We start from the raw sequence: 24,901 nt of genomic DNA, 5'->3' as shown, positions 1-24,901 counted from the left end.
GGTATCAGTTTTCAGATTCAGTCCGGAAGAGAGAGGAAGCATGGCGTTTTTCCTTTGGCCACGTGTTGCCTGACACGTGTCAGATTTCCAAACGTCCTTGTCACCACCCATCTCTCTCTCACTCGATACCTGTCAACCACCTGGATGAACCAGTGAGCCATTGCCATGCTCTCGCTCATTTTCTCCTCGTCATCACCAACCTTCTGTCTCCGTTCCAAAACCCTAGCTCTAACGACAGCCCTTTCTTCCCTCACCGCCAGAACCACCATGTCAGTGAGCTTACAGTCCCACGCATTTGCAGGCAACCCGTTGAGATCCCGGACCCCGAACCCCGATGACCCATTCTCGCCAATCTCTGCCTTCGAATCCCTCAAAACCCGCCTTTTAGAGAATACGCACCAACCAACTTCTCCTGATTTTAGGGTCTTGCCATTTAGAAAGGGAAGGCCGTTGGCATCTTCTAGTCCGGGCGGTCCAGCGCCGGATTGGCATCTGGGTTGGATCAGTTTGACTGATTTTCGGGGATTGCTGGCCAGTTCCGGGGTGCAGTTGAGTGAGAACTCATTGGTTTATCTGGGTTCGAAGGTTGAGGATGATGTTGTGTATTGGGCTATCGATGTGTCTGACGAGGGTGGTTTGGTTCCTGAATTTAGTAGTAAGCAATTCTGCTTTGTGGAGCTAAGGACGCTGATGGTGGCAACTGATTGGGCCGATCAACAGGCTATGGGTGATTTATCTATTGCAGGCCATGTAAGTTGTGTAAATTTCTCTGTGGTGTTTAGTAGCTTCTCATACCAAATTTGGTTACCTTAAGTTTTTTACGTCATTGCCTTTGAAGATAAGTTCTAGATTTTACATTACGACATGCTTTTGCTGCAGAAGAAATTAATTTTATGTGCTTGCTTTCTTTACATTGATTATATTTTGTTTTCATGGATAGGCCAGTGTTATACTTAAATGAGTTTATAGCTGGATGAAGGAAGTCACATTAGTCATTAGTTTCTCTTACAAGGTTCTTATCGACTTTGGATAGTTGTTTTATGTTATTGATATCCTGAGTTTGTTATTATGCTTGTTCTTGTTTTATGTTGGATAAGAGGGCATATTGCAGTTAGAATTCTTCGAGTTCATATAGTGTCCATTATGTTTGAGAGTCAATAGGGAAAAGAAGGGAAAGGAAAGAAATGGTGGATAAGGAGTGTTTTCCTTCTCGCTTGTTTGGATGTCTGCAAAAAGAGAGCAGTTGCAAGAAAGGGGAAATGAAAAAGTATAGCATATAACTTTTTGGTATTTTATTTTTTAGTTCGGTTAATGGTCACTGCTAAAATCTTATAGGACTTTGGAACAGTAAGGAGGTAATTTCCATTTCATGTCTCCCTCAATCTTAACCAGTTTCAAGTTTATTTGAGGTATTTCAACACAATTGGATATTTTGGCTATCGCAGGATGCTTGCTTATGTGCAGAATTTCTGGCTCACAGATGTGGCTGACTGTTGACCATTTTTATAACACAGAGAATACTGTTGCAACAGTTTTTTCTTAATATATAGTTATTGCATGGTTGCCTTCACATAGCATTCTCTTAGTCAATTGTCTTCCCATTTGTTTTTACTTCTCAAATGGACAGGGTTTTTAATTTCTTTTTGCTGTTTTGATGTGGGGCCGGGAGGGGGCGGGGGAGGAGAGAGGGGTTAAAGAGGAGTAGCTAGTTTTTAATGCACCATCACTTGTGGGCTCATTGATCTGTCTTGCCCTATCTTCTCTTGTGCTAAAGCACGATAGGAAGTTGTGAACTTTAGTTGTTTTCATCACCTGAAATTGTTAATATTCATATAATGACTTACCAAAGATTTTATATGCATCTTTTGGATTTAATGTCCCAAACAGGCCAGGGCATTGCTCGAATGGCATAATATATCACGCTTTTGTGGACATTGTGGAGGGAAAACAGTCCCAGCAGAAGCAGGGAGAAGGAAACAATGCTCCAATGACTTATGCAAGAAGAGGTTTTATCCCCGTGTTGACCCAGTATGGTGAAACTTCTTGCTTCTCACCATTAAGTGTTGGATTTCTCTCTCTGACTAATGTGCATATAAAACAGGTCGTCATTATGTTGGTCATTGACAGAGAAAATGACCGTGCACTCTTAAGCAGACAGTCCAGATTTGTGCCACGAATGTGGAGCTGCTTAGCTGGATTTATTGAGGTGTGTATCTTGGAGTATTTATATCTTGTGTTCAATCTGAAGAACTGGTAAAATTGAAAGTGTTGTCATTATATAGAAGTTTAAATTCTCGGAATCTCTTATTTCTCTTTCTTGAACCAAGAGATCCATAAATTGGGATCCTAATGCATATGGATACAAATGGTGCAATTGGAACAAGAATTCCAGGAGCATGATTTATCTGCTTCTTACAATACAATTTCCAAGTTTTCAATGTCTGTTTCAAGTAGTTTGTGCAATGAAGATTGCTAAATATGTTATACTTTTCTCTTTTCTTATATGGAATTTTCATTTTATCTTTACTGTCGTCACTCCGTAGCCAGGGGAAAGCTTAGAAGAGGCTGTGAGACGGGAAACATATGAAGAAACTGGCATTGAAGTAGGAGAAGTCATTTATCACAGTTCTCAGCCATGGCCGGGTATTTTTGTGAAGAAATGCTTTTTAGTTTTTAAACAGGAAACCTTTTTTTTTCGTTTCTCATACCAGATTCTAGATTGTCTAGTTGAATACTATATATATATATATATATATATATATATATATATATATATATATGTATGTATGTATATCTTGTGATGTGGGAACCCTTCAACATAATTTTCTAATGCATTACTAGTTTTTTTGAAAACATTCTAATTTATTACTAGTAGAGGGTTATTATGTTTTATTTGGGTTTTTATTTCTTTTCAGTTGAGACCCTTATTTTATTATTGTTTTTACAATTAGATATTTTAAATAAATTAGGTTGTTTAGACACCTTATAAATAAATGGGTAATTACTCATTTTTATACAGCTTATGAGTAAATATATTGATATCTCGTTGAATAAGTTTTGTAATTAGAGGTGACAATGAATCACGTCTAGTCGAATGCCTGAGTACTTGAGTTTAATTTTTCGAACTTTATATGCTTGAATTTGTCTCAGAACTCGATTCATAGACGGTCAAGCTCCCCTTGTCTAGAGAAACATAGAGTTGAAGTTCGATTCTAAGAAAATCTCGATAAAAATTGAGCTTGAATATATTTCAGCATGCTTGATAAGCTCGATGAGAACAAATTTGAGGTTCTATTTGCGTGATTGGATTTAAAGTCTTTACAAACGTATTTAACACAATTTAAAAAACATATTTGTAAAACCTATTATATTATATGTTTTGATAAAATCTATTTAATCTGTTCATGGATAAACATGTTTGGAACCTTTAAAACCAACTACTTTCAAGCTTGAGTTTTGCTTATTTGACTAAACGTTTTGTTAAGACTTGAATTTGGTTTTGAATTCGAGTTCAACCAACTCAAACAAACTTTGATCAAACCAGATATAAACTGTTTGCAGACAATTTTGGCTCATTGTCCTTAATTGCAACAACCCTGTGATTGTGGATTGCTGATCTTCTGATTGTGGGATGGATCTCTCTCTCTCTCTCTCTCTCTCTCTCTCTCTCTCTCTCTCTCTCTCTTTTAAGCGATATTCTTTAGTACTGCATGTCTTGTCTTATTGCTTAGCTCACATGGTTCCTTTCCATGTTCCCTATATAATATTGACTTGAATAATGTTGTCTCTTGCCATTGTAGCATGGTCTTCTTTCTGCTGGTTTAGGTCATCTCAGTGGACTTCACTGATATTCTTTTCTCAGTGACGAATTTGTTGCTAATGGGTTTCTTTTCTTTTTTTCTTTTTTTGAAATTGCATCATTTAATTAGTTATTAAAATTGTTGATCTGTATTATGACTCTAGTTTCAAAATGTCATTCCCTCTTCAGTGGTTTTTGTTAATGTTATTTAACAGTTCATTAGCTTATTACCATTGGAACAGAGTTATCAGGTCTTGAAATCATTTGATGAAATGCCTGTTCGCTACTCTAATCTTTTTGACGGAGTATTTTCTAGCTGTGCTTGTTTACCCCCACACAATGTTTTCAAAGCATATTAGACTACACGTAATTTTCTGTTCTTTTGTTCTATGTGCATTTGCATTCCATAAGTCATTAATATCTTCTTACATGTATATTTATTCACGTGTTTCTAGTTGGCTCAAACAGCATGCCATGCCAGTTGATGATAGGATTCTTTGCATATGCAAAATCACTTGAAATAAATGTGGACAAGGAAGAGTTAGAAGGTACATTAACTAGTAGAACTAAGTTTGGCATACGTTTGAGGTGCTTTTAGTTCAGCATTCCAATGGTTAACATAACATTTGCTTCTTTAGATGCTCAGTGGCACAGTAGAGAAGACATAAGGAAAGCACTTGCGTTTGCTGAATACAAGAAAGCTCAAAGAACAGCAGCAGCAAAGGTAGAGCAGATGTGTAGGGGAGTTGAAAAAGGTCAAAATTTAGCTGCAGATTTTAATGTGGAAAGTGGGGAACTTGCATCAATGTTCGTCCCTGGGCCCTTCGCAATTGCCCACCATCTAATCTCTTCCTGGGTTGATCAAAGCCTTCCTGTTGGCACTCAAGCTCAACTGAAGCAACCCAGTAGTTCTCTGTCGAATTTGTAGTAATCCCTGTTGTTCGAAGAATCAATCTATTTATCTGTTCATTGCACATTCTGAATATGTTTCGGCTTATTTTTACATGACTCAGTCCATTTTGCCCCCTTTGGATGGCTTGTGATAGGAAAAAGTGCCATCCATGTCTTATACAAGTCGCTGTGAGTGTTTAAAATGAAGTGGCTCCCTTTCTCGATATCGGGTTATCACTTTCTAGCACGTAAATTTATGTCTGGAATTGTAAGATACTCTACTTGTATTTCTTACAAAAGTATACAGGAGATTTATATCTTTCTCTTCAATCTATAGAAGTGTATGACTGTTGTCGAAATTCGTTAACAAGAAGTAAGGTATCATGCCATTAACTTTATAGTCCAGTGATATTTTATCCCGTCTCTCGATGGTAGTTTTTGTTTTTTCCTTTGAAAATTACTTCTCTATTACTTACCTTGCTTAGAAAGTGAGAAATTTCATTTAAGGCAAATGTTAGCTAAGCCAAATTTGTAACCTCTCAAATTAGGTATTTAAGAGTCTGAATCTCTTTATTTAAATTATTGATTTATTCTAAACATACAAATTCAGTTTATACATGAGTTCTACATAAAATTCATTTGACCATAAAATGAATTTCGTCATTCTTTTGTTCTGAATATAGCCTGTTTAATCACAAAGTTCTAATAAAAGTTTTACAATCTCACTACATAAAGCATAAAACAGAGCTTATAAGAGTAGAGATAATGGGTGATGTAGCTTATGACATTGGTTTTGTTGCCACAATTGGCTGAAATTCAATTTTTTTTCGCTCTAACTCAATACAATGAACGGTGATGATATCAGAAGTCACTTCATGTTTTTTCTCCTTGGTGCATTCTTTACAGATTTAGCCCATTGTACAGTTGATCTGGCCAAGGCATCCATAGGATCAACACATTTCTTGAGAAGAGGATCATCATGAGGCAACAGACCAAGCATTTCATCATAGGCAATAATGACAGTATTTACAGCTCTAACCAAAAGAACCTGGATTGCAATCCTCAACAGATTCCTTGCTCCTTCCATGTCTCTTCTGTTTAATGACTCAGTTGCTGCAATTACAACGTGCTCCATTGTTGCCTTATCAGGCAACACGACCTCGAAACCCTGCTACAAAATTAAAGTATTTGGATAGGAAAGAGAAACAAGGCCATCATTTTATATTTTACTATCAAACTAACATACCTGATTCTGCAGTTTCTCCTGATAAAATCCGGCAGCTAAAGTTGTGTGTGAGGCAAGTAACCCGATCCTGACATTGCTCCCAGCTTCAAGTGGCTTAAGGTTTGCCTCCTTGAGCTCCCTGGCGATACATTCACCTGCATGAAAAACTGGAAGTGAACATCCCTCAAATACCTCACCAAACCAGGCATGTGAAACATGGCATGGCATGACTATGCAGTGAGCTCCAGACTGCTCGAGAAATGCTCGTTTACTTCGAAAATTCTCTATGATTGAACTATGGTTGAACTCAGTCTGTTCACTCTTAGTGTGATGCAATCCCAAGGAACTGCAGGATGAGAATTTTCTTCCCAATTCTGGATCGCTGCAGACGACAAAAGGAAGCTGGCATTTTTTACCTTCTCTTGAGCTCATCCAAACAAGCTTCTCTAAGAAAATGAGAGTAGAGAAAACAGACACTCCTCCCATGATGCCCACTGTTTCAGCTTGGCTGAGCAATGGATTCTGAGCCTTCAATTTAGCTTGAGCTGCAACAGAAGTACTCGAAGCCTTTCTTAATTCGGGAAGATCACCATTCTCATCTGTTTGTACAAGAACTGAAGATAATTGTACAGCAAGAGGTAGATGTATACTTTGTCTTTTTCTATATGAAGTCAAATTCTTTAGTACATTGCGTTGAAGAACTGGTCTTGAATTTCTCATATGCAAAGACATGGTTCTGTTATATACTTGTGCCACCACCAAACATGTAAATATAACCAATATCAGATATAAGCTTCTGCAATCTGCATATATCCTATGAACTTCCAGAAGTTAACCATAAAAAATGCATCATGATCAGAACCATCAAACAGAAGAATCTCCATGACTGGGTTTTTTACAGCTCAAGAATCCTTCTTTGACACTAAAAGCTTTCTGTAGTAGTTTTGGTTCGGTGACAAATTCTATGCAAATAAAGGGTTAAACCAGAGATCTACCCAGAAAACACCCAGATCCCAGAATTAAAAACTACACTAAACAAACTGTCAGATTAGACAGATGATTTTATTACTGTTGCAGAACCAGAACCCAGTTACTATAATTCCTTAGGAACTTAAAGAAGAAAAGAGAGCCCTAATATCAAAGACTCAGATATTTCACTTAGGTAACTATGGAATGCCAAAAGGAAGTATATAAGGACAGATATCCTCCAACTCTGGGAATCTTTTTTTTCTTTTTTATTCATGCATTTTTAGCACATTGAATTTGCAATGATGAAAAAAATTGAAGGAATCTGAATAATTGTCATCTTTTCACCTTTTGGCACAGAATCATTGGCTGCCGTTCAAACCATAGATAACATTAATAATTCAAGAAATAGATTACAAATCCATATACAGACAAACTTATATTACCCTGGACTAAAATTAATTATCTTTATCTTTTCTGACAAGTATGACAACAATGGCAGTATGCTGCAGGACAGATATGCAAACACTTACCCAAAGTACTGCTGTCAAAACTCAGATTCTATTGTTCAACCAATATTTACTGTAGATTCCCTGCATTTATAAACTCACAGATCTGTGAAGATGAATCTTGAGGATATTTTTTCTCTTCTACAGATCTTTTGGTCTCCTTTAAGATGATCGACAAAGCTGGATAAAGGGGATTAGCCAAACTAATAGGACAACTTAAAATATTCTTCAGGTCATTTTACCTTCAAAATTTTTCACCCTTAAAAACTTTTTGACTGTGGATTGATAAGATTGCATCTAATGTAAAGTAGCAGAAATTGTACTAATTTTAGTTCATGGACTAACTACTACAATTATTCCCTTTCTTTGTAGAGTTTGCTTCCTACTTTCCTTTATCCGATTCCGGGTGGATTTTCATTAGCTCTTCTACTACGACCTTATAGACTTAGCAAAATTATGTGTTATAAGCTCAGAATCTCATATAAGTGCAAGGGGAATGTTAAGATTTTATTGTAAACGATAGATTTAACCATTCTTTATCAGTTTGAACTATTAAAAAATTTCATTCGGTACTTAATCTATGATTTTACAGTGAATGAATTGATAATTCTGCTATACTAGCTAATATGTTCTGTTAAAGGAATAATAATTGTGCATATTATGATAGGTATGCACTAATATGATATCATCTTTTATTATTATTGACAAATTCATAAATAATTTTTATAAATTTTATAAATTATTTAAGTTTTTTAATAAATATATTCATTTTATGTTATTATATAAAATAATTTTTTTTAATATTAAAATTCGTAAGTGGTCGTTTGTCATCACATCACATCTAAGGTATATGTAGGTTGGTGAATTATCATGAAAGACATGGATTTTTGTAGAGGTGGACGCCATTGACGGTGAAAAGATCTTAACACCATTAACCCAACTCACTAAAGAGACAAAGAGCTATATACATACGTGTATGTGTATATATGTATAAAGGTGAGTTTTATCAATGGACGATGGAGAAAATGCCTGGTTTTTCTCAGGAAAATGAAATTTCTTCCTCCCCAGAAACTCAGGCGAGTAGGAGAAAGACACGTGCTTGCAAGATTAATTGTTCTTGAATATATACAATATAACTTTTTGATGTCCTTCTCAGAACCTGTCAACTAGTAGGCTAGATGTGAATCAGATTCTTGTTTTTTCTTTGTGGTTTTCGTTGGGATGATCATGATGAGTATCGAAGAAATTTTACAGGTTTATCCTTTGTGGAGAAGTTGATGAGTAGTAAGAACTCTTCAAGACATCTTATTGTTGCAGAGCTTGCTTAACAAATAAATTTTCCTAAGTAATAAGAAACCCGTATCTTCTAATTCGCCTAAGAACTTCTTGATTATGAATCATAAATTTTTGAATGTTGGAACTCAATTGTTAATAGTAGACAGTTTAATTAACTTTATAGATTTTGTCAAACTTATATTATTTTATCTACTATTTGTTAATTTTTTTAATATTGTATACGAGATTAATAATTGTAATGCATATTACATGTTGGTTCGAATATTAAGTCGAGATTTCGAAGTTTCATATCGTTGGACTAAACTGATTTTTGAAAGACTTGTAGTAGACATCTAATTCTTTATTTTGACTGTTGATTTCATGTATCCGTCATCAGATTGTTCAAAACAGCTTAACCACTGTAAATTTTTTTTTTTTTACTCAGAAACATAATAGACTTGCCATAATTTAAATTAACTTAGTCACTGTAACCTTATTAATAAACTAATGAATTAAGTTTTTAATCCAACTAAATCAAGTTTTATAAACGAATTATCGCCAGTCATAATACACCATAATGTAATTAGTTTTACATTGTCAAATTCACAACTTTGTATAATACAGAAATCTCAACCACGAGACCATTATATTACTGGTCATTTTATATGATGTTTGGTGCAATAAATATAATAGAGTAAATAATAGATAAAACTCTCATCGTATCCTACTTACTATTTAGTAAAAAAATTATTATGAATGTGGTAAAGTATCATTCACTTAAGCCACCACTATTATTATCGTTACTAGCACTTTATGTTATCTTCACCGTTGCTCAACTCTTACCACTATTAAAGTCATTATTACTATTATTTTATTATTATTATTATCACTATTATTATTCTGATCATATTGTTACTATCGTCATATTTATTGTTATTATCGTTATCATTAGTATTATTGTTACTCATCATCAGAACTATCATTATTATTGCGACCGTCAATTTTATTGTTACTATCATCATTTTAATTATTGTTATTATCATTATTACTATTACTGAAATTTTTTTGCGACAATTCTATTGTCATTGTGATTATTATTATTATTATTGTGACTGACGACAATTTCATTAGCATTATTGTCATATATATTTTTGTTATTATTGTTATCACTGTCATTATTATTATTGTTGTTACGAGTGACAATACTGTTATTGTAATTATTATTTGTAATATTTTTATTAAGTAATTATTATTAATAAATCAAAAATAATAATTTTATTTTAAATAAAAGTCAAATATATTAATTTTTATAATTTTTAATAGGATATAATATATATAAACTTTAAATATTTTATTTTTTGAATAATTTATTTTTGATAGTATGATATACTGAAAATATTTGTGTTTGGTTTCTTACAATATTGCTATTATGTAACTATATTATAAAATCAATAATTAAAAAATTCATCTGGAATTTTGAACACATCCTAAAATAATCGAATATTGTTTAATTTATTTTGTAGATAATTTGGACTTCATTTTCATTCAAACGAAGCGTAAGACTTAAATTTATTTTTACAGAAAACGTAAGACACAATAAAAGTAACAAAAATTCTCAGAGAAATTATTAGATACGCCGGGCTCACCACTTAATATGCTGACGTGGTAGGACAGCCAATGGTAGCGTGACATCTCATTTACGAGTTTGCTAATTATGACACATCAGCCGTTAATTTAGAATTAATAGATAGATCCGTTAAATCCGTTAATGCTCTTTGCCGTTATTTCCGTTAACTTGACGCTTTTTTATTGAGTACATTTTAATATATAAATTTAATTTTTAAAAAAATATAACAGAGAACATGAATGACAGACCAAAGCCCCATTGGCTCTAGGAGCCGTTCATGGCCATCGCCTGCTTGCAGATCCAATTGATCAAACCAACGCCATGATCGTGCGCCGCAGGAAGGTGAATGTTTGTCTGGTTGGGCGCCACTTGATATTCAATGGACAGGATGAAATCTGAGATTGCTAGCGGCCATGCAGCTGCAGAGGAAGAAGCCGCCGCCACGAAGTCGACTACGGGAGGTAGCTTACCGTTTGGGAATGTATTTAACATGAATACACGGTCGAGAGAGAGAGACAGAAGCAGACAAAGGAAATTGGAGAAGATGACAATAGCGTTGACGGTAACGATTAACACTCTCACTGCCAGGTTTACCATGTAAGCAAACTTACGTGGTATGGGCATATCGAATATTTTCTCCATAAATTGGCGGGAAATGTTCAAGACATCCGGGGAAATTACGCGGTGGCTTCGCGAAGCAGGGAGCGGGATTACAGAGATGGAGATGGAATTGCAGACACACTCAAACAATCACCTACAAAACCCCCTAACTTCCTTCTAAATTTGATATTCATCCCCAAAAACCTAATTCTGCCCACATCAGGTAACCCACTCTCATCACCATCACCACCATTTTTTTTTTGGCTGGTTTAAGCATTCTCTACTATTTTACTGCATTTCATCGTAATGGCTTTTTAAAACCATGTAACTATATGTTTGTGTTTGTGTGTGCATTATATATACATCTATCCTCTGTATCAAATATGTTTTCTGCTTATTTTTATATGTTGAAAATGTTGGTAATAAGCATTGGAGAAAAATATACAGTGATTAGTTTTGTCATCTGCCTCAACAATGCACAGGACATAGGTGTTTGAGCATGTTCTCAACCAAGTTTCTTCCCGTTGCAATCTCTCTATGGGTTTCCTTGGCTTTTGTTGCTTGTTATTCTGATGATGATGGGCTGCTCAGAGTTAGCCTAAAGAAGCGCCATCTTGACCTTAACACTCTGCATGCTACAAGATTATTCACCAGAATAGAAGGAGAAACTAGCAGTTATTACTTAAATGATAATATCGCAGAGGTGGTGTATCTAAAGAATTATCTAGACACTCAATATTACGGAGAGATTGGCGTTGGCTCACCACCTCAAACCTTCAATGTTCTTTTTGATACTGGTAGTGCCAATCTTTGGGTCCCTTCTTCCAAATGCCTTCTTTCTGTAAGTCCCCGCGTGATATATAATTTATGTAATGTTTCTGAGTTCTTAGCTAAGCATTAGGTATTCTCTAAACCATTATTACTGCTGGCGCAGATTCTGTGCTATTTCCATCCCAGGTACAGGTCAAGACTATCCAATACTTACACCAAGATTGGTAAGTTTTGGTATCAATCAAATACTTAAATAATTTCTTTATGTACTTCAGTTAGTTCATTGTTTATTTAGGAATACCTTGCAAAATCAAGTACGCTTTGGGATCAATTTCTGGTTTCTTCAGCCAAGATCATGTGAGCATTGGAGATTTTGTAATTAAAGATCAGGTGGGTACGTAATTAGTTCTTGTGCACAGAGAGAGTGGTTTATATTTGAAAACAAATATGTATGTATGTATTGACATTAGTTAGTTTAGATTTTAGCCTTTTTTAATGGTCAGGAATTTATTGAGGTTACAAGGGAAGGAACTTTAGCATTCCTTGGCATGAAGTTTGATGGGATTCTTGGACTTGGATTTCAAGAGATTGCTGTTGGACGAGCCATGCCAGTTTGGTATGCTAGAATTTTGTAACTAACTTATTACAGTAACCTTTGATATAACAATTTAGTTAGATGATGATTTCCGAAGTGATTAAAAGGAAAAAGTTATGGTGATAACCATTGCATATGTATAGTTGAAAATATTGATGGGCATACTAATGCAGGGAGAATATGTTGCAACAAGAACATATGGATCAAAAGATATTCTCGATCTGGTTAAATCGAGAGTCAAGTTTAGGAGTAGGAGGGGAGATTGTGTTTGGAGGTCTTGATTGGAGGCACTTCACGGGTGATCACATTTATGTCCCTGTTACCAAAAGGGGCTATTGGCAGGTCTAATTTCTTACTCCATATCACCTTCTTTCTGAGATTTTTCTCTGGCAAATTAATGTTTGCTGAGTGACACAGAAAACACTTTGCAGATTCAAGTGGGAGATATTCTTGTTGGAAAGGATTCCACAGGTGATACTACAATAATTATGGTTTGAAAACTTTGATTTTCAGTCCATGATTTATAGTGAGAAGGTGTTTGGATAATTTTCAGGATTTTGCGCAACGGGTTGTGGTGCCATTGTGGATTCTGGCACATCCTGGATTGCTGGCCCAACTGTATTGCTCATCCTTCAACTCCATCAGCCTTAATTAATTAATTATTTGATCTTATTTTTATTTTTTTCAGGCTATTGTAGCTCAAATCAACCAGGCCATTGGAGCAGAAGGAATAGCAAACATGGAATGCAAAAAAGTTGTTACGGAATATGGGAATCTGTTATGGGAATACCTCATATCTGGGGTTGTTCTTTCTCTTTGAAACAACTTCTCAATTGTCACCTTTTTTCCCAATAGACAAGAAAATACCACAGAAATCACTAGCGTGCTCATTGTTTGTATCATTAGATTTCTTTTCATAATAAAATCTAACAGTAAAGATAAGTTAAGTTATAGTATTGAGAGATCATCGTAACTGCATTATTAGTATTTCTAATCAGAAACTCCCCTCTTATAGGTCCGTCCTGAAGTTATATGCGTTGATATTGGGCTATGCCTGTATAATGACTCGAAAAATAAGAGGCAGGAATTTCATAATTTTCTCTTAAAGTTCTATTGTCACTTAATATTTTGGTTGTTGGTCTCGTCTTTAATGCATTAATAAACTCATTCACGCTTAAATGCGTGCAGATTTAGGACGGAATCAGTGAGAAGGAACCGAAGTGATGGGGTAGAGCAGGAGAATGTTCTTTGCACTATGTGTGAGATGAGTGTTTTTTGGATTCAAGTTCAGCTCAAGCAACAGAAAGCAAAGCAAAGGGTTTTCGAATATGTAAACCAGGTGACTTTTTTTTGCTTTTTCTGTTTTAATTTTTGAAGATGAAAATTGATAAACTCACTTATGCTATATAATTTACTTTATTAATATCAAAACGATCTTTCTTCTTGTTTGTTTCTTCTCTATGAAGGGTAACTAATTTGTATGTCCTTGTTGTACTTGCATCGAATTGGAAAACGTTAAAGCTATGTGAAAGTCTCCCGAATCCATTAGGAAAATCATTTGTCAACTGTGGTAAAATGGAAACCATGCCACATATTTCCTTTACCATTGCCAACAAATCCTTCCCTCTCGCCCCACATCAGGTATATCATATCTATTTGGTTTTGCAGCTTCTTGGAACTAGACTTTTTTATCCTACAAATCCGAATTACCTACTATGCTTAACGCAGAGGTTGAGAGAAACTTTAATTTCATCGTTTGTACTATAATCCTCAATTAGAGAATGTCTACTTCCTGTTGATGAACTTCCAAAGGTGAAAAATGTACTCTTACATATATTTTGGTTTGGATATTTATATTTAGTATGTCCTTAAAGTTGAAGAGAAAGAGAGTCGTTCCGCAGTATGCTTTAGTGGATTTGTGGCTTTGGATGTGGCTGCTCCGCAAGGTCCCCTCTGGTATTAGCACATTATTTTTATTGTACTTATTTTTTCTTATGATATTAGTATTATACTATATAGTATTTGCAATTGGTTAATTTCATACACTTGCAGGGTCTTGGGGGATATATTTCTTGGAGCATACCACACAGTATTTGACTATGGTAATCTTCGAGTGGGATTTGCAAAAGCAAGTAGCTATTAATTATTTCAAATATATATATATATATATATATAAATTATTAACTACTATTTACTTGAATAGTTATTACGTTTGTTTTATTAAAAAATTATGAATTCGAATCTGATAGTTTTCTAATGTTAGATTCATTTGCTACTTAGCAATGAAATAGTAAAATAAGCAGAGGAGGAATCTTCACCTTCAATTTTGCAGTCGCCATTGTACTTTGCAATCGCCCATTTCCTTCTATGGTTTTATTAGGGTTGTCTATTAGCAACCCAATTGGATCTAAGTGTTAAATAATATTTTACGGTAATAAAATAAAATAAATTTTTAAATTTTATTAATTAAAAAATAGTGATTATAAAAATTATGTATATAAATATATTTTTATACCCTCGAACCAAACTCTTTTATTTTGATCAAATTGAGACTACGCATAAACTGATCAATTTGTTCAATCTCTTACTATGTTATCTAATTTTATTCAGATTTAGTCCAAAACACACACCGGTAAAGATTAAAATTGTTTAAGTAACGCTAAAAATGACCTTATTTGGTTTAGAACTTTGAAATTTAATCATTGGGTATTACTCTTGGGGTTAATATGTAAATATTTTTTTTTATGGGGGGTTAATATATAAATATTAAAAATAATACAAGAAGTACACAAATTTCTATTGATTACTATTTATAAATTAATGGGATGCAGTTTGGGCTTTATTTAATTGAGACAGGCCCAATAAACCCTGTAAATTATCCACGGCCTTAATTAAATTCCCAATAAAATTTCGAAAATCTTCTTTTTGGGGCCCACTTCGTCTAGAAAGTTTGACTCCATTGCTAATCAGCGACGCCCACGTATTGATTCATACGGTACTTAAAATATGCTTGCTTGCACCGTATCATTCACGCCTCCGTCCGGATGGGAAAGTATACAGGCTCTATATCCCCGTCGACCCGATGCACTGAGCATTGTTCCTTGCTTCATTTGCACTTTGAGAAATGGCTGCTAGGTTCTTCAGGAGACTGGCTAAGTCCACACCAGTTGCAATTGCCAACACGTTCGGGAGCCCCCAACCCAAGTTCTGTTTCAATAGATTCCGGGTTCCATTCGGTGCGATCGCCGCAATTTCTGGAGGAATCTCCTATTATTACTTCTTCGACGAACCACATTTGGTAATCTCTTTTAATTAATACCATATGAGTTTTCTTCCTTTGCGTTTGTAGTTTACTGTAAAGGTTTACAGACTTGGGAATCATCTTGTCCGCATTTGGTTCTTCTTGGTTGTCAATGCGATGCGTAGTTTCTAATATGTGTTTGCTTCTTTTCGCCTTTTCCGGCCGATGGCTGGCGTAAGCGTTTTTGAATCGGCATTTTTTATGCTCACATAGTTTCTTTTAAGTGGGACATATAGAGTGAGGATTTGGGAGACTGGAATAATGGGTTTGCTTTGCTTATCCTTAAGCTGGTGTAATTTTTTATCGGAGCATGTGAAGGAGTTTTGTTGGGAAAATTGGGTGGCAAAACGGATTCCTAAATGGGTCGCTATCTTGTAATCTTTACTTGTCAAAATGGTTTAATTTGTTTGCTTTCCTCAGTACTTTTGTGTCAGAGTGGTGTTGGGTAAGCAAGTTGTAGACAAAAATTTTGGGGGTCTGGCAGGTTATCGTACTGATCATTGTGTTTGGTGCATTTTGGGATTTGTTAGGGAGATCACATTAATCTGGTCTGTTTCTTTTCCCCAAATAGTGATATAATAATGTTATCGGTCTTTTTGTGAACTTGAAATTTTATATCATTGTTTGTTTGGACTTCTGAAGTGTTGCCATGCTCTATGATCACAGGTTCATCTTGATCAAGTCAAGGAAGATACAGTTCCTAAAGTTGGTGAGTCTCCCCTCTGTTTCATCATCTACTGCATAAAATAGATAAAGACCGCTCGGGAGATATATGGTGATGAGAACATGTTGGATTTTTTTTTTTTTTTTATTTAGATGCAGAATCTTTTCTTGTTATATGGTTGAGCCATAAAATTTCCTCAGGATAGTCAAGTTCAGAACATCTTTTGTAGCTTTCCTGACATTTTCTACCTTGTTATAAGCTGAAACAAAAGCTTTTTGTATTTCAGCTCTCAATCCAGATAAATGGATTGAATTTAAGCTGCAAGACACTGCAAGAGTTAGCCATAATGCTCAATTGTTCAGGTGAGCTCTTTGGATAAATAATTCTAATTGTAGTTTGAATACTTAAAATGTGCATCTTAATCTATTAAGTTGTGGCGCTTATGGGTTATTATATTTCTACCTTTGAGACTGGTCTGTGTACTTGACATGGTTCACATTTGAAATTCTCTGTTACTTCTAAGATAAGAAAGGTGCAGTATTGTTGGTGAAAATGTAAACCCTCTCTAAGCAAAAAGAAAAAGAGAAATATATGGTTGTTCTCAACCTTTAATTTGCTGAATATAACTCCGCTGTTTTTCCTTTTTAGAAATAAAATTTGTTAAAGGCCAGTTAACGAGGTTTGAAATGATTATGATGGCAATTGCTTCTGCAGTTTGGTTGAGTATTTATATATTGTGGGATACATAATATTTATTTTAAAAAAATAGTGGGATACCTAATTTAGGCAAACAAAGCATAGAAAGTGAATGGAGTGTAGGTTTACAAAAAAAGTGATTCCATAGGAAATTTTGCAGGTGGTATAACTTTCATATACTAAAAGCCAAACTTGCGCCTCCTTTTGCGTTTTATATTTTTGGTTCATTTTTATTGCTTTTTGAGATGAAAATCTAGTTAGCATCAATATCTCATATTCGATGACTATTTTATAAAATCCATGTTACTCTCAAATGGACATACTGGTTTATGGGATTTAGTATTAATGAAGCAAACTTCAATTAATAAAATTAAAAAGGTTTGGATAACTTGTGTAGTCTGTATTGTTTCACCAATGTTTCTCTATTCATACAGATTGGTTCTTCCTTTTCAATATTCTTACTAGGAAATATTATGTCAGTAACAGAATCAAAAATCTTCTATAACAGTGCCGGAAATTCAAAAGAAAATACATATAATAATGTGAATGCAGAAACGAAATAAAAAATTAAGATTAATATCCTTTATACAATAATTTAAAAGTATTAAATAATATTACGGAATAAATTTTCTAAAAAAAATACGAGAAATGGAAAAAATAAATGAAACTATAAAATATCTAGTATCTACTTGCCGTTTTCTTGTGGATCGGGTTCGAGAACCAGGTCGTTTTGATCTGAAATTGTTAAATAAGGAATGAGGTATATTACCCTAATAAGAACATCACACTATATTACCGTTACAGAAGCAAAGGTTGGTAGAAAACCGAAAACAACCAATGGAGTACAAATTTTAAACCAATACAGTTATTTAAAATAAAACTACTTACTATTTTTCTTACCCTTTGGGAACCTGTGAAAACAATCTATAAAGATAATAACATCATACAGATCACAATTTCATGCATAATCAGTAATATAAAACACATCATAAACCCGAATTCATTGACAATAATTGACTATCACCGTTTCTCGTTTTTTGCCAGCCTACTAGTATCCATGGGGATCCATAGGGGTCCCTGCTACACGTGAATCATTCCCTTTAAATAATCTTAATTCCAGGGGCGTCCCCATACCCCGTCTGGTATGAGGGTGAAGCGTTCGTCCCCATACCTCGTCCGATATGAACGCCAAATGACCAAGTCTTCATACCCCGTTCGGTATGAGACAACGTTCACGGTAAGATTCCCTATGAACCCGATCCGTCCATCATCTCCCAGGATATCTAGTAAAGCTGTCATCTTATCCATTTATCAAATCAAATCTCATTCCTATTTGTCCTTAGTCTCCGTTACCAACTCAAACATAAATACATAAACAAGTAACGTGCATCCAACAAAGTAAGCATATCTTAGATTTCCAAAATCAAATAGTAGTGAAGTAAGCAGTGATTTATGCATTTAAAACCATAGAATAGATAAATCAGATACCATAATGCATTTAAACTGTAAAATAAATTAAGCAGGAATCGACAGGGAATAATGTTTCAATTTCGAGCTCCATTAGCAACCTTAATTAATTATACATATCTATTAATTGCACAAAATACAGTATTACCATTTATTCGAACTTTAATTCTATGATAGGAAATAGAGTGAGGGGTCTTTACTTGATTTGACGCCGAAAACTAAATTTTCACTGCGCCTACGGGCGGTCCCTGGATTTCCTGAATTTTTTTCGGGAACTGAAACGCGCTTACGGTACCTACACATGTCCCAAATAACCCAAAAATCAGACCCAAGGCCTAATCGGCCAATTTCAGAATTCCGGCACGGCGGCTCCGCCGTGCTTTGGCGACAGAGCCGCTGCTCGCGGCGGTGATCTGCCTCGGGTTGGCCGTTTTCGGCCAAATTCAGCCAAACTTGAATCGGTTCCTGTGAGAAAACACACTTAGGGCCCTCGGTGGGCCGAAAAAACACAGAAAACCGAAACTTACCGGCGGTGGGGCTCTCCGGTGGGGCGGCTCCTCTGGCTCACGTCGCGGTTGGGTGTTTTGCTCTGATCAACCTGTAGAGGAGGAAACGGTGATCATAATGGTGAAAAAATCACATCGAACGGGAATCGGGAATGGGCTCATCGGAGGCAAAAATCGAGATACTCAGCGACAGCGCCGCTGAGCTTCAGCAGCGTTTTCTGGCCAATTGGCCGGTGCTTTCGCTCCGATTTAGCCATATGTGGGTTTAGAATCAAATTATGAGCAAATAGTAGAATTTTTATCTCGTTTGGCGGCCGAAAATTGCTCCGGTACGGCAGCATGTGGCAGCAGTCAGCTCTCCGGCGAGGGACTCTGGCGGCTAGGGTTAGGGTTTGGGTGCGGATAAGGTTATTTATACTCATCCACTTTTGATCTGAGCCGTCCATTGCTTTTAATCTGTACCGTCCGATCACGATTAAATAATGAATGAATCTGTACCGTTCATCGTGATTCAATCTGAGCCGTCCGTGCGCGATTCAATCTGAACCGTCCGTACGCGATGCAATCTGGGCCGTCTGTGCGCATTTTTTATCTGGACCATCCGTGCGCGCGGGAACGGATCTCAACCGTTCGATCGTGCGCACGCGGATCGCCCACGTGGCTCCCTCCCACGTGGCATCCTGCGTCAGCGTCTTTGCCACCTGGCGCGTCCTGGTTGGCCGGGGCTGCTGATCGGGCAGCTGGTATGGCACAACTTTTCTAAATTGCGTTTTGACCTCGGTTTCCGATTTTTCTTTTAAAAATATCCTCAGAACCCAAATTTTCACCATTTTTTTCTCAAAATTGTTTTCATTTAAATCCCTAAATAATTTTTACCCCTTTTTATTATTATTATTATTATTATTATTATTATTTCTATTAAAATAAATTAAATTAAATTAAATTCTATTAATACTAAATTATATTTATATAGAATAAATTAAAATAAAATAATATAATAATAATAAAAATGAAAAGAATTTTTTTTTGTTTTTTTGGGTGTTACATCTTCAATATAAGTTTTTTACATAATTTTGCTATATTAAAAATTGTATAGAAGACAATGAAGTAAACAAATTAAATAATTGTGTTTTAAATATTAACCTCATATGGGTGGTTGTTCTTGCATGTAAGATTTTTAGCAATCTCATGTATATATTGTTCTACTCAATGCTAATAGGATGTGGGTTTTCTTGTAAAAGTTGGACTGCTATAGTTTATTTCATTTTCCTTAGAAGTGTAAACTCATGGTGCTATTTGGTACTACTGAAAGTTCCAACTTAAGAGCATGATCAACATGATGACATTAATTTCTGGAAATATAATGGTAAACAACATCAGGGAGAATTACTTAGATGTTACTGCAAGGTTTTTGAGCCTCATAAAATTTTGTTATATCACAATAGTTTTTGATGCTAAACTTCAATACCAAAATTGTAGCTTGAATGGTCACTGGAATGAATATTTCCTTCTTCATTCTCAAAATGGCAGGTTTTCATTTGATCCCTCGGCCAAGTTGGGCCTAGATGTCGCTTCTTGCATCATTACAAGGTAAGTTCTATTTCTAATGGTCAAAGTTGCTCTCTGGCAGGTGTAAAAATAATAGTGATTAAGCTTTTTGATATTTGGAACTAAGTGGTGATATTTCCTTCATATTGATTTCTCTGATTCATACTCATTTCTGCAGGGCCCCATTAGGACAAGATACTGAAGGAAAACCAAAATATGTCATTCGACCGTAAGCCTGCTGCTCAAAACTAATTTCTCAGTCTAAACTGCTCTTTTGCCAGTTTATTGTAAATGATTATTGGCTTTGTTGAAAGCATCATGTACTTCCAAACCAATGGTCAGGTTCTTAAATTATGTGTCAAAAACGGCCTACCTGAGCACTTGTTTTACAATGACTCATGAGGCAACAGTCTTTTCTCTCCGCAGTTGTTCATATTCAATTCTATATAATATCACAGATGAGAAATTTCTAGAAATGCTGAAAGAAGACATAGTTATACTCAAACCTTTTTGTGGTTGTCTCTTCAGACATGATAAGATGATGCTGATTCCAAAAGAAAAAGAACAAAGAAAGTTGGATTATATTGATTTTGATTTTGTTCATAGGTGACTTTCTGAATTCCCTTGATTTTGATTTTCAGCTATACTCCTATATCAGATCCAGATTCCAAAGGATATTTTGATTTGTTAATTAAGGTGATTTTTAATACATTCTTCCATTTTGTTGTGATTTTCTTCAGTTGGATCTTGGAAACATGCTCAAGCATCAAATATGTAATGCTTCATGTAATTGCTTTTGAGCATGTTCTTCAAAATTTTGCAGGTGTATCCTGAAGGAAAAATGAGTCAGCATTTTGCCAGTTTAAAGCCTGGTGATGTGGTCGAAGTAAAAGGGTAGGTTAACCATGTTTAATAGTCATTGCTAGCATATATTTAACAACTAAACAGTTAGTCTCTTGCAGACCCATTGAAAAGCTCAGGTACTCTCCCAATATGAAGAAAAACATTGGCATGGTAAGAGCTCATTAACTAGGTGTTAACTTGAATTTCATCTTGCGATCAGTTAATAAAAGAATAGAGGAAGTTTTGATGATGTCACTTAAATTATATAGGAATTCTTGAATTACGATTTTGTATAGTCCGTTTACTATAAAAGTTCCCAAGAGAAGTAAAAGGGGAAATTTAATATTCAAAGAGCATTTCCTTCTTGTGCAATATGGATGGGAAGTAGGATAGTAGAAGAGATTGCCACCTTTATGGGCCAAATCAGTGAGTATACCTGGAGATAAGAAGAAAAAAGGTAGATAAACTTTTATGCAGTTCCTAGACTTTCTGTGTCAAAACTGCTTCTATCTCTTTTCCTTCTTGCTAGATTGGGAAGAAGTTATTACAGACAGTTTGGGAGTCACCTTTTTCTTTTGTTTCAGAATCTTCTCTTTGTCTCCAAAGTTGTATATAAATCTGCAGTTCCTATGAATAAAGCAGCATGCGAAATTTGTCTTAAAAAGTTTGAGTTCCATAAACTCAACGATGAAAGGGTTCTTTCTTTACGAGTCATTATCAAAGAGAGAGAAGATTTCTTCATTAACGGGCCCTTATTAAAGTGATTAAAGAGCTTTCTCTTAACGAGCGCTTACCCTCTTCCCTAACAATCCTATAACTAAATCTTATTCTGGGGACCTTTCAATTTTATTATCCATACTTATGTTGGTTGCTAGCCATGTGGTTTAGATGAGCTTTTACTAGATACCAAAATAAATCAATTCCTTATATCCATCTTAGTTTTTCAATATATATACATCTATCTGTTTCTCACAATTTATTTAAACGGCTATTCTTCTCAAAAGTATGCATTACTTTAGCAATATAACATGCTTTCTGAGTTAAATCAAACTCTTGCACTCATTCTCTCTGCCTATCTGAAATATATTTGTATTTTTATCTTCCAGATTGCTGGTGGCACTGGCATTACTCCAATGCTTCAGGTAATCGAAGCTATATTGAAGAATCCTGAAGACAATACTCAGGTGAGACTTTGTTATCATCTGTAGCTGCAAAATTAATTTATTTATCTTTTAGAATATTTTTACATTTTATTTGGGTTTTCCATGGATGCATATGTTCTCAACTCTCACATATTATTCAATAAAGACTGCTTTTGTTTTTCTTGGCTGTTGCTATCCCAAATTTTGAACTATGTTCTGTTGAAACTAAAACTAATGTTTGTTACCAGGATGTTGGATATGTAGTCATTCAAAAGGGAAAAGTATATGCTTACATCCAAAGAAACTGACATCATCTAATTTAATATAATTAACAGATATGTGCTTTTAAAGTCAATTGAGTAAGTTCAATCCTTTTTACTGCAACAGGTGTCACTGCTTTATGGTAATGTCTCTCCGGATGACATACTTCTTAAGCAGAAGCTTGATATACTTGCGGCCAACCATCCAAATTTGAAGGTAGGAGTTGTTTCAGCAACCAAGGATGTTTTTAGTTTAACAGAGAATAGAAAGCAAGCAATATGTGCTTTGTTTTAGCCAAAAATTAGATTTTCCTACTTCTCAATAGCTAACCTTTTCTTTTAATCTTGGCCTCTTAAACTGCAGATATTTTACACTGTAGACAATCCAACCAAAAAATGGAAAGGAGGTGTAGGCTTCATATCAAAGGATATGGTTGTGAAAGGCCTACCTGCGCCTGGGGAGGATACTCTTATCCTAGTAAGTGGTGCATATTGTCGCTTTTCATCGTCCTCTGCCTTTTTGCTTAGCAACCTGGTATTAAACTAATCTTGCTTTGGTTTAATAACTCTCATTCAAAATTAATAGAAGGCCTACACAACTAGTCAAGTTTTTTTATAACCAGAAGCTAGACAAGCGCGGGTTATAATAAACCCAAACCATCTGCTAGGATTAGGTTGTCTCATTTTATTTGTCAAGGCTGACTCCATCTTTTTCTCTCCATTTCCCTGACCTTGTGAGATGAAATGTAATGTGGTTGAATGGTGGAGTGTTAAGTTTAACTGTTAAAGAGATTCAGGCCAAACAGGTCATGGATATAGCTGTGACCACAAAAATGAATCATTAGAGGACAATCTTGTGCAAATTTATCATCTATTTTGTAACTAGCTTGGGCAGTTTATCAGGAATAAGAGTGTATCCTATTGTTCAGGTATGCGGCCCCCCTGGGATGATGAAACATATATCCGGAGACAAGGCAAAAGACCGCTCACAGGGAGAGGTATGACGTGGCAGTTTACGCCTTACCATTTAAGCTGTTAAATGATTTGACGACAAATTATACAGAAGATCTTTCATTTTGGTATAATTATAACTGAATTTATTATTACTATTATTATTTAAGAAAGCAACCTATAGTTAACGAACATATTTCCAATCTAAGTTTAGTTAGTATTTTAACATATAACCGACACTGTATCATGTGTGAGTAACATACCTCTGAAATAATAGAAAACAATAATAAACAATTCTAAAAACACTTAAAAATAAATTAATATAAAACTTTTAGCTTATATGGTAAAGAAGAATAAAAATAAGAATCTAAAAGAGAATTGCATGTATTGTATAAACAAGTAGCTTATCCGGAGTTGTGCCTGAATATTAAGAACTCCTATCTAATTTACCAGATTTTAGATCCATTATTAATTTTCATTTTCACGCGGAATCTAATCGTATTTTTCTTTTTGGCTTGCTATGTTGCAGCTCACTGGCATACTCAGAGAACTGGGATACAACGAGTCGATGGTTTACAAATTTTGATAGGCTTAGGCATTTGAGCATCTTAAGCAGTCATTTTCTATGTTTTCGACTCAAATTTGATGTAATAAATATCTTTTTCCTGAAAAGAACATGGAAAATTAGAACACCATTGTTGGATCCTCAGAATTTATACATTGCCAATTTTATTAGTTTCTCCTACCATGCCTTTCCACATGGAAGTGACTTCTGTGTAATGATTTTACCAGGAGAAGAAAAAAGAAAAACTTCTAAACAACTGGATCTTGTAGGTTCTATTTGTTCAAGAATGCCAACTACTTGGGATCTTCTTTTTTTTTTACCCCCCTTAATAAATTAAATTTATGATTTACATAATAATTAAAGAAATAGTAGAGAAGTGAAGATACAAACTCTAGTGCTAAATTTGCAGTAATAACAGGAAAAAAAATTGTAATGTAATTTAATATATCTATATATATATAAATAGAAATTTTGTTGGAAAAATTGGCTTCTCATTTTTTTTTATAATAAATACAAAATTAAATAAAATTTTTAACCCATTATAATTATTTAAATTAAAACAATTTAATAATTATAAAATATTTTTTTATTTAAAAATATAATAAATTTACTAAAATTTAATTTTAATTCAATCATTGTTATTCTATTAACATACTAATTAATTAAATTTTTAATCATAACGAAACAATTATTATAAATT

At 34.7% G+C, this 24,901-nt stretch overlaps 4 protein-coding genes across 9 annotated transcripts; 3 read left to right on the top strand and 1 right to left on the bottom strand.

Moving 5' to 3' along the window:
* Nucleotides 1–27: 27 nt before the first annotated feature.
* NUDX19 (nudix hydrolase homolog 19) lies at nucleotides 28–5,020 on the top strand. The gene is made up of 6 exons (XM_088208064.1): nucleotides 28–750; nucleotides 1,888–2,028; nucleotides 2,102–2,206; nucleotides 2,544–2,643; nucleotides 4,255–4,347; nucleotides 4,438–5,020. The coding sequence occupies exons 1-6, from the start codon at nucleotides 166–168 to the stop codon at nucleotides 4,725–4,727; spliced, it is 1,314 nt and encodes a 437-aa protein (XP_088064190.1). The 5' UTR covers nucleotides 28–165; the 3' UTR covers nucleotides 4,728–5,020.
* Nucleotides 5,021–5,234: 214 nt separating this feature from the next.
* Nucleotides 5,235–7,178, bottom strand: LOC110818839 (uncharacterized). The gene is made up of 2 exons (XM_022047845.2): nucleotides 5,937–7,178; nucleotides 5,235–5,858 (listed from the first exon to the last, which is right to left on the bottom strand). Exons 1-2 carry the CDS (start codon nucleotides 6,645–6,647, stop codon nucleotides 5,559–5,561), a joined length of 1,011 nt encoding a protein of 336 aa, XP_021903537.2. The 5' UTR covers nucleotides 6,648–7,178; the 3' UTR covers nucleotides 5,235–5,558.
* Nucleotides 7,179–10,535: 3,357 nt separating this feature from the next.
* On the top strand, nucleotides 10,536–14,582 carry LOC110818868 (aspartic proteinase A1-like). 6 transcript variants are annotated; one of them, XM_022047888.2, is made up of 14 exons: nucleotides 10,536–11,115; nucleotides 11,375–11,733; nucleotides 11,827–11,887; nucleotides 11,959–12,053; nucleotides 12,143–12,279; nucleotides 12,432–12,600; nucleotides 12,690–12,729; nucleotides 12,812–12,876; nucleotides 12,947–13,060; nucleotides 13,274–13,338; nucleotides 13,447–13,597; nucleotides 13,780–13,899; nucleotides 14,120–14,214; nucleotides 14,311–14,582. In XM_022047888.2, exons 2-14 carry the CDS (start codon nucleotides 11,392–11,394, stop codon nucleotides 14,399–14,401), a joined length of 1,545 nt encoding a protein of 514 aa, XP_021903580.2. In that variant the 5' UTR covers nucleotides 10,536–11,115; nucleotides 11,375–11,391; the 3' UTR covers nucleotides 14,402–14,582. The 6 variants fall into 6 exon arrangements, with proteins under 6 accessions (XP_021903580.2, XP_021903588.2, XP_021903595.2 ...); XM_022047896.2 differs by having other exon boundaries at nucleotides 11,959–12,057; nucleotides 12,150–12,279; XM_022047903.2 differs by having other exon boundaries at nucleotides 10,537–11,115; nucleotides 12,167–12,279.
* A 507-nt stretch (nucleotides 14,583–15,089) lies between these two features.
* LOC110807597 (FAD/NAD(P)-binding oxidoreductase) lies at nucleotides 15,090–24,371 on the top strand. Its single transcript, XM_088207153.1, has 13 exons — nucleotides 15,090–15,556; nucleotides 16,226–16,268; nucleotides 16,510–16,585; nucleotides 20,423–20,482; nucleotides 20,619–20,669; nucleotides 21,082–21,136; nucleotides 21,264–21,334; nucleotides 21,403–21,454; nucleotides 22,390–22,467; nucleotides 22,813–22,902; nucleotides 23,050–23,163; nucleotides 23,615–23,683; nucleotides 24,166–24,371. Exons 1-13 carry the CDS (start codon nucleotides 15,383–15,385, stop codon nucleotides 24,220–24,222), a joined length of 990 nt encoding a protein of 329 aa, XP_088063279.1. The 5' UTR covers nucleotides 15,090–15,382; the 3' UTR covers nucleotides 24,223–24,371.
* Nucleotides 24,372–24,901: the final 530 nt, after the last annotated feature.

Source organism: Carica papaya, chromosome 7 (assembly GCF_054855325.1).
Source record: "Carica papaya isolate Zhongbai chromosome 7, ASM5485532v1, whole genome shotgun sequence".
NCBI classification, from domain to species: Eukaryota; Viridiplantae; Streptophyta; class Magnoliopsida; order Brassicales; family Caricaceae; genus Carica; species Carica papaya.
The sequence above is the reverse complement of the archived record's forward strand: the minus strand, read 5'-3'. Positions and strand labels throughout refer to the sequence as shown.

What these genes read in the sequence shown, in the direction of transcription:
- NUDX19 (XM_088208064.1), top strand. Translation starts at nt 166, where the DNA reads ATGCTCTCGCTCATTTTCTCCTCGTCATCACCAACCTTCTGTCTCCGT. An exon ending in TTTATCCCCGTGTTGACCCA is followed by an intron (nt 2,029 to 2,101) that starts GTATGGTGAAAC and finishes CATATAAAACAG; the next exon opens with GTCGTCATTATGTTGGTCAT. An exon ending in GGACAAGGAAGAGTTAGAAG is followed by an intron (nt 4,348 to 4,437) that starts GTACATTAACTA and finishes TTGCTTCTTTAG; the next exon opens with ATGCTCAGTGGCACAGTAGA.
- LOC110818868 (XM_022047888.2), top strand. Translation starts at nt 11,392, where the DNA reads ATGTTCTCAACCAAGTTTCTTCCCGTTGCAATCTCTCTATGGGTTTCC. An exon ending in GGACGAGCCATGCCAGTTTG is followed by an intron (nt 12,280 to 12,431) that starts GTATGCTAGAAT and finishes ATACTAATGCAG; the next exon opens with GGAGAATATGTTGCAACAAG. An exon ending in AATGACTCGAAAAATAAGAG is followed by an intron (nt 13,339 to 13,446) that starts GCAGGAATTTCA and finishes AAATGCGTGCAG; the next exon opens with ATTTAGGACGGAATCAGTGA.
- LOC110818839 (XM_022047845.2), bottom strand. Translation starts at nt 6,647, where the DNA reads ATGTCTTTGCATATGAGAAATTCAAGACCAGTTCTTCAACGCAATGTA. An exon ending in AGGAGAAACTGCAGAATCAG is followed by an intron (nt 5,859 to 5,936) that starts GTATGTTAGTTT and finishes ATTTTGTAGCAG; the next exon opens with GGTTTCGAGGTCGTGTTGCC.
- LOC110807597 (XM_088207153.1), top strand. Translation starts at nt 15,383, where the DNA reads ATGGCTGCTAGGTTCTTCAGGAGACTGGCTAAGTCCACACCAGTTGCA. An exon ending in TCTTCGACGAACCACATTTG is followed by an intron (nt 15,557 to 16,225) that starts GTAATCTCTTTT and finishes CTATGATCACAG; the next exon opens with GTTCATCTTGATCAAGTCAA. An exon ending in CCAACCATCCAAATTTGAAG is followed by an intron (nt 22,903 to 23,049) that starts GTAGGAGTTGTT and finishes CTTAAACTGCAG; the next exon opens with ATATTTTACACTGTAGACAA.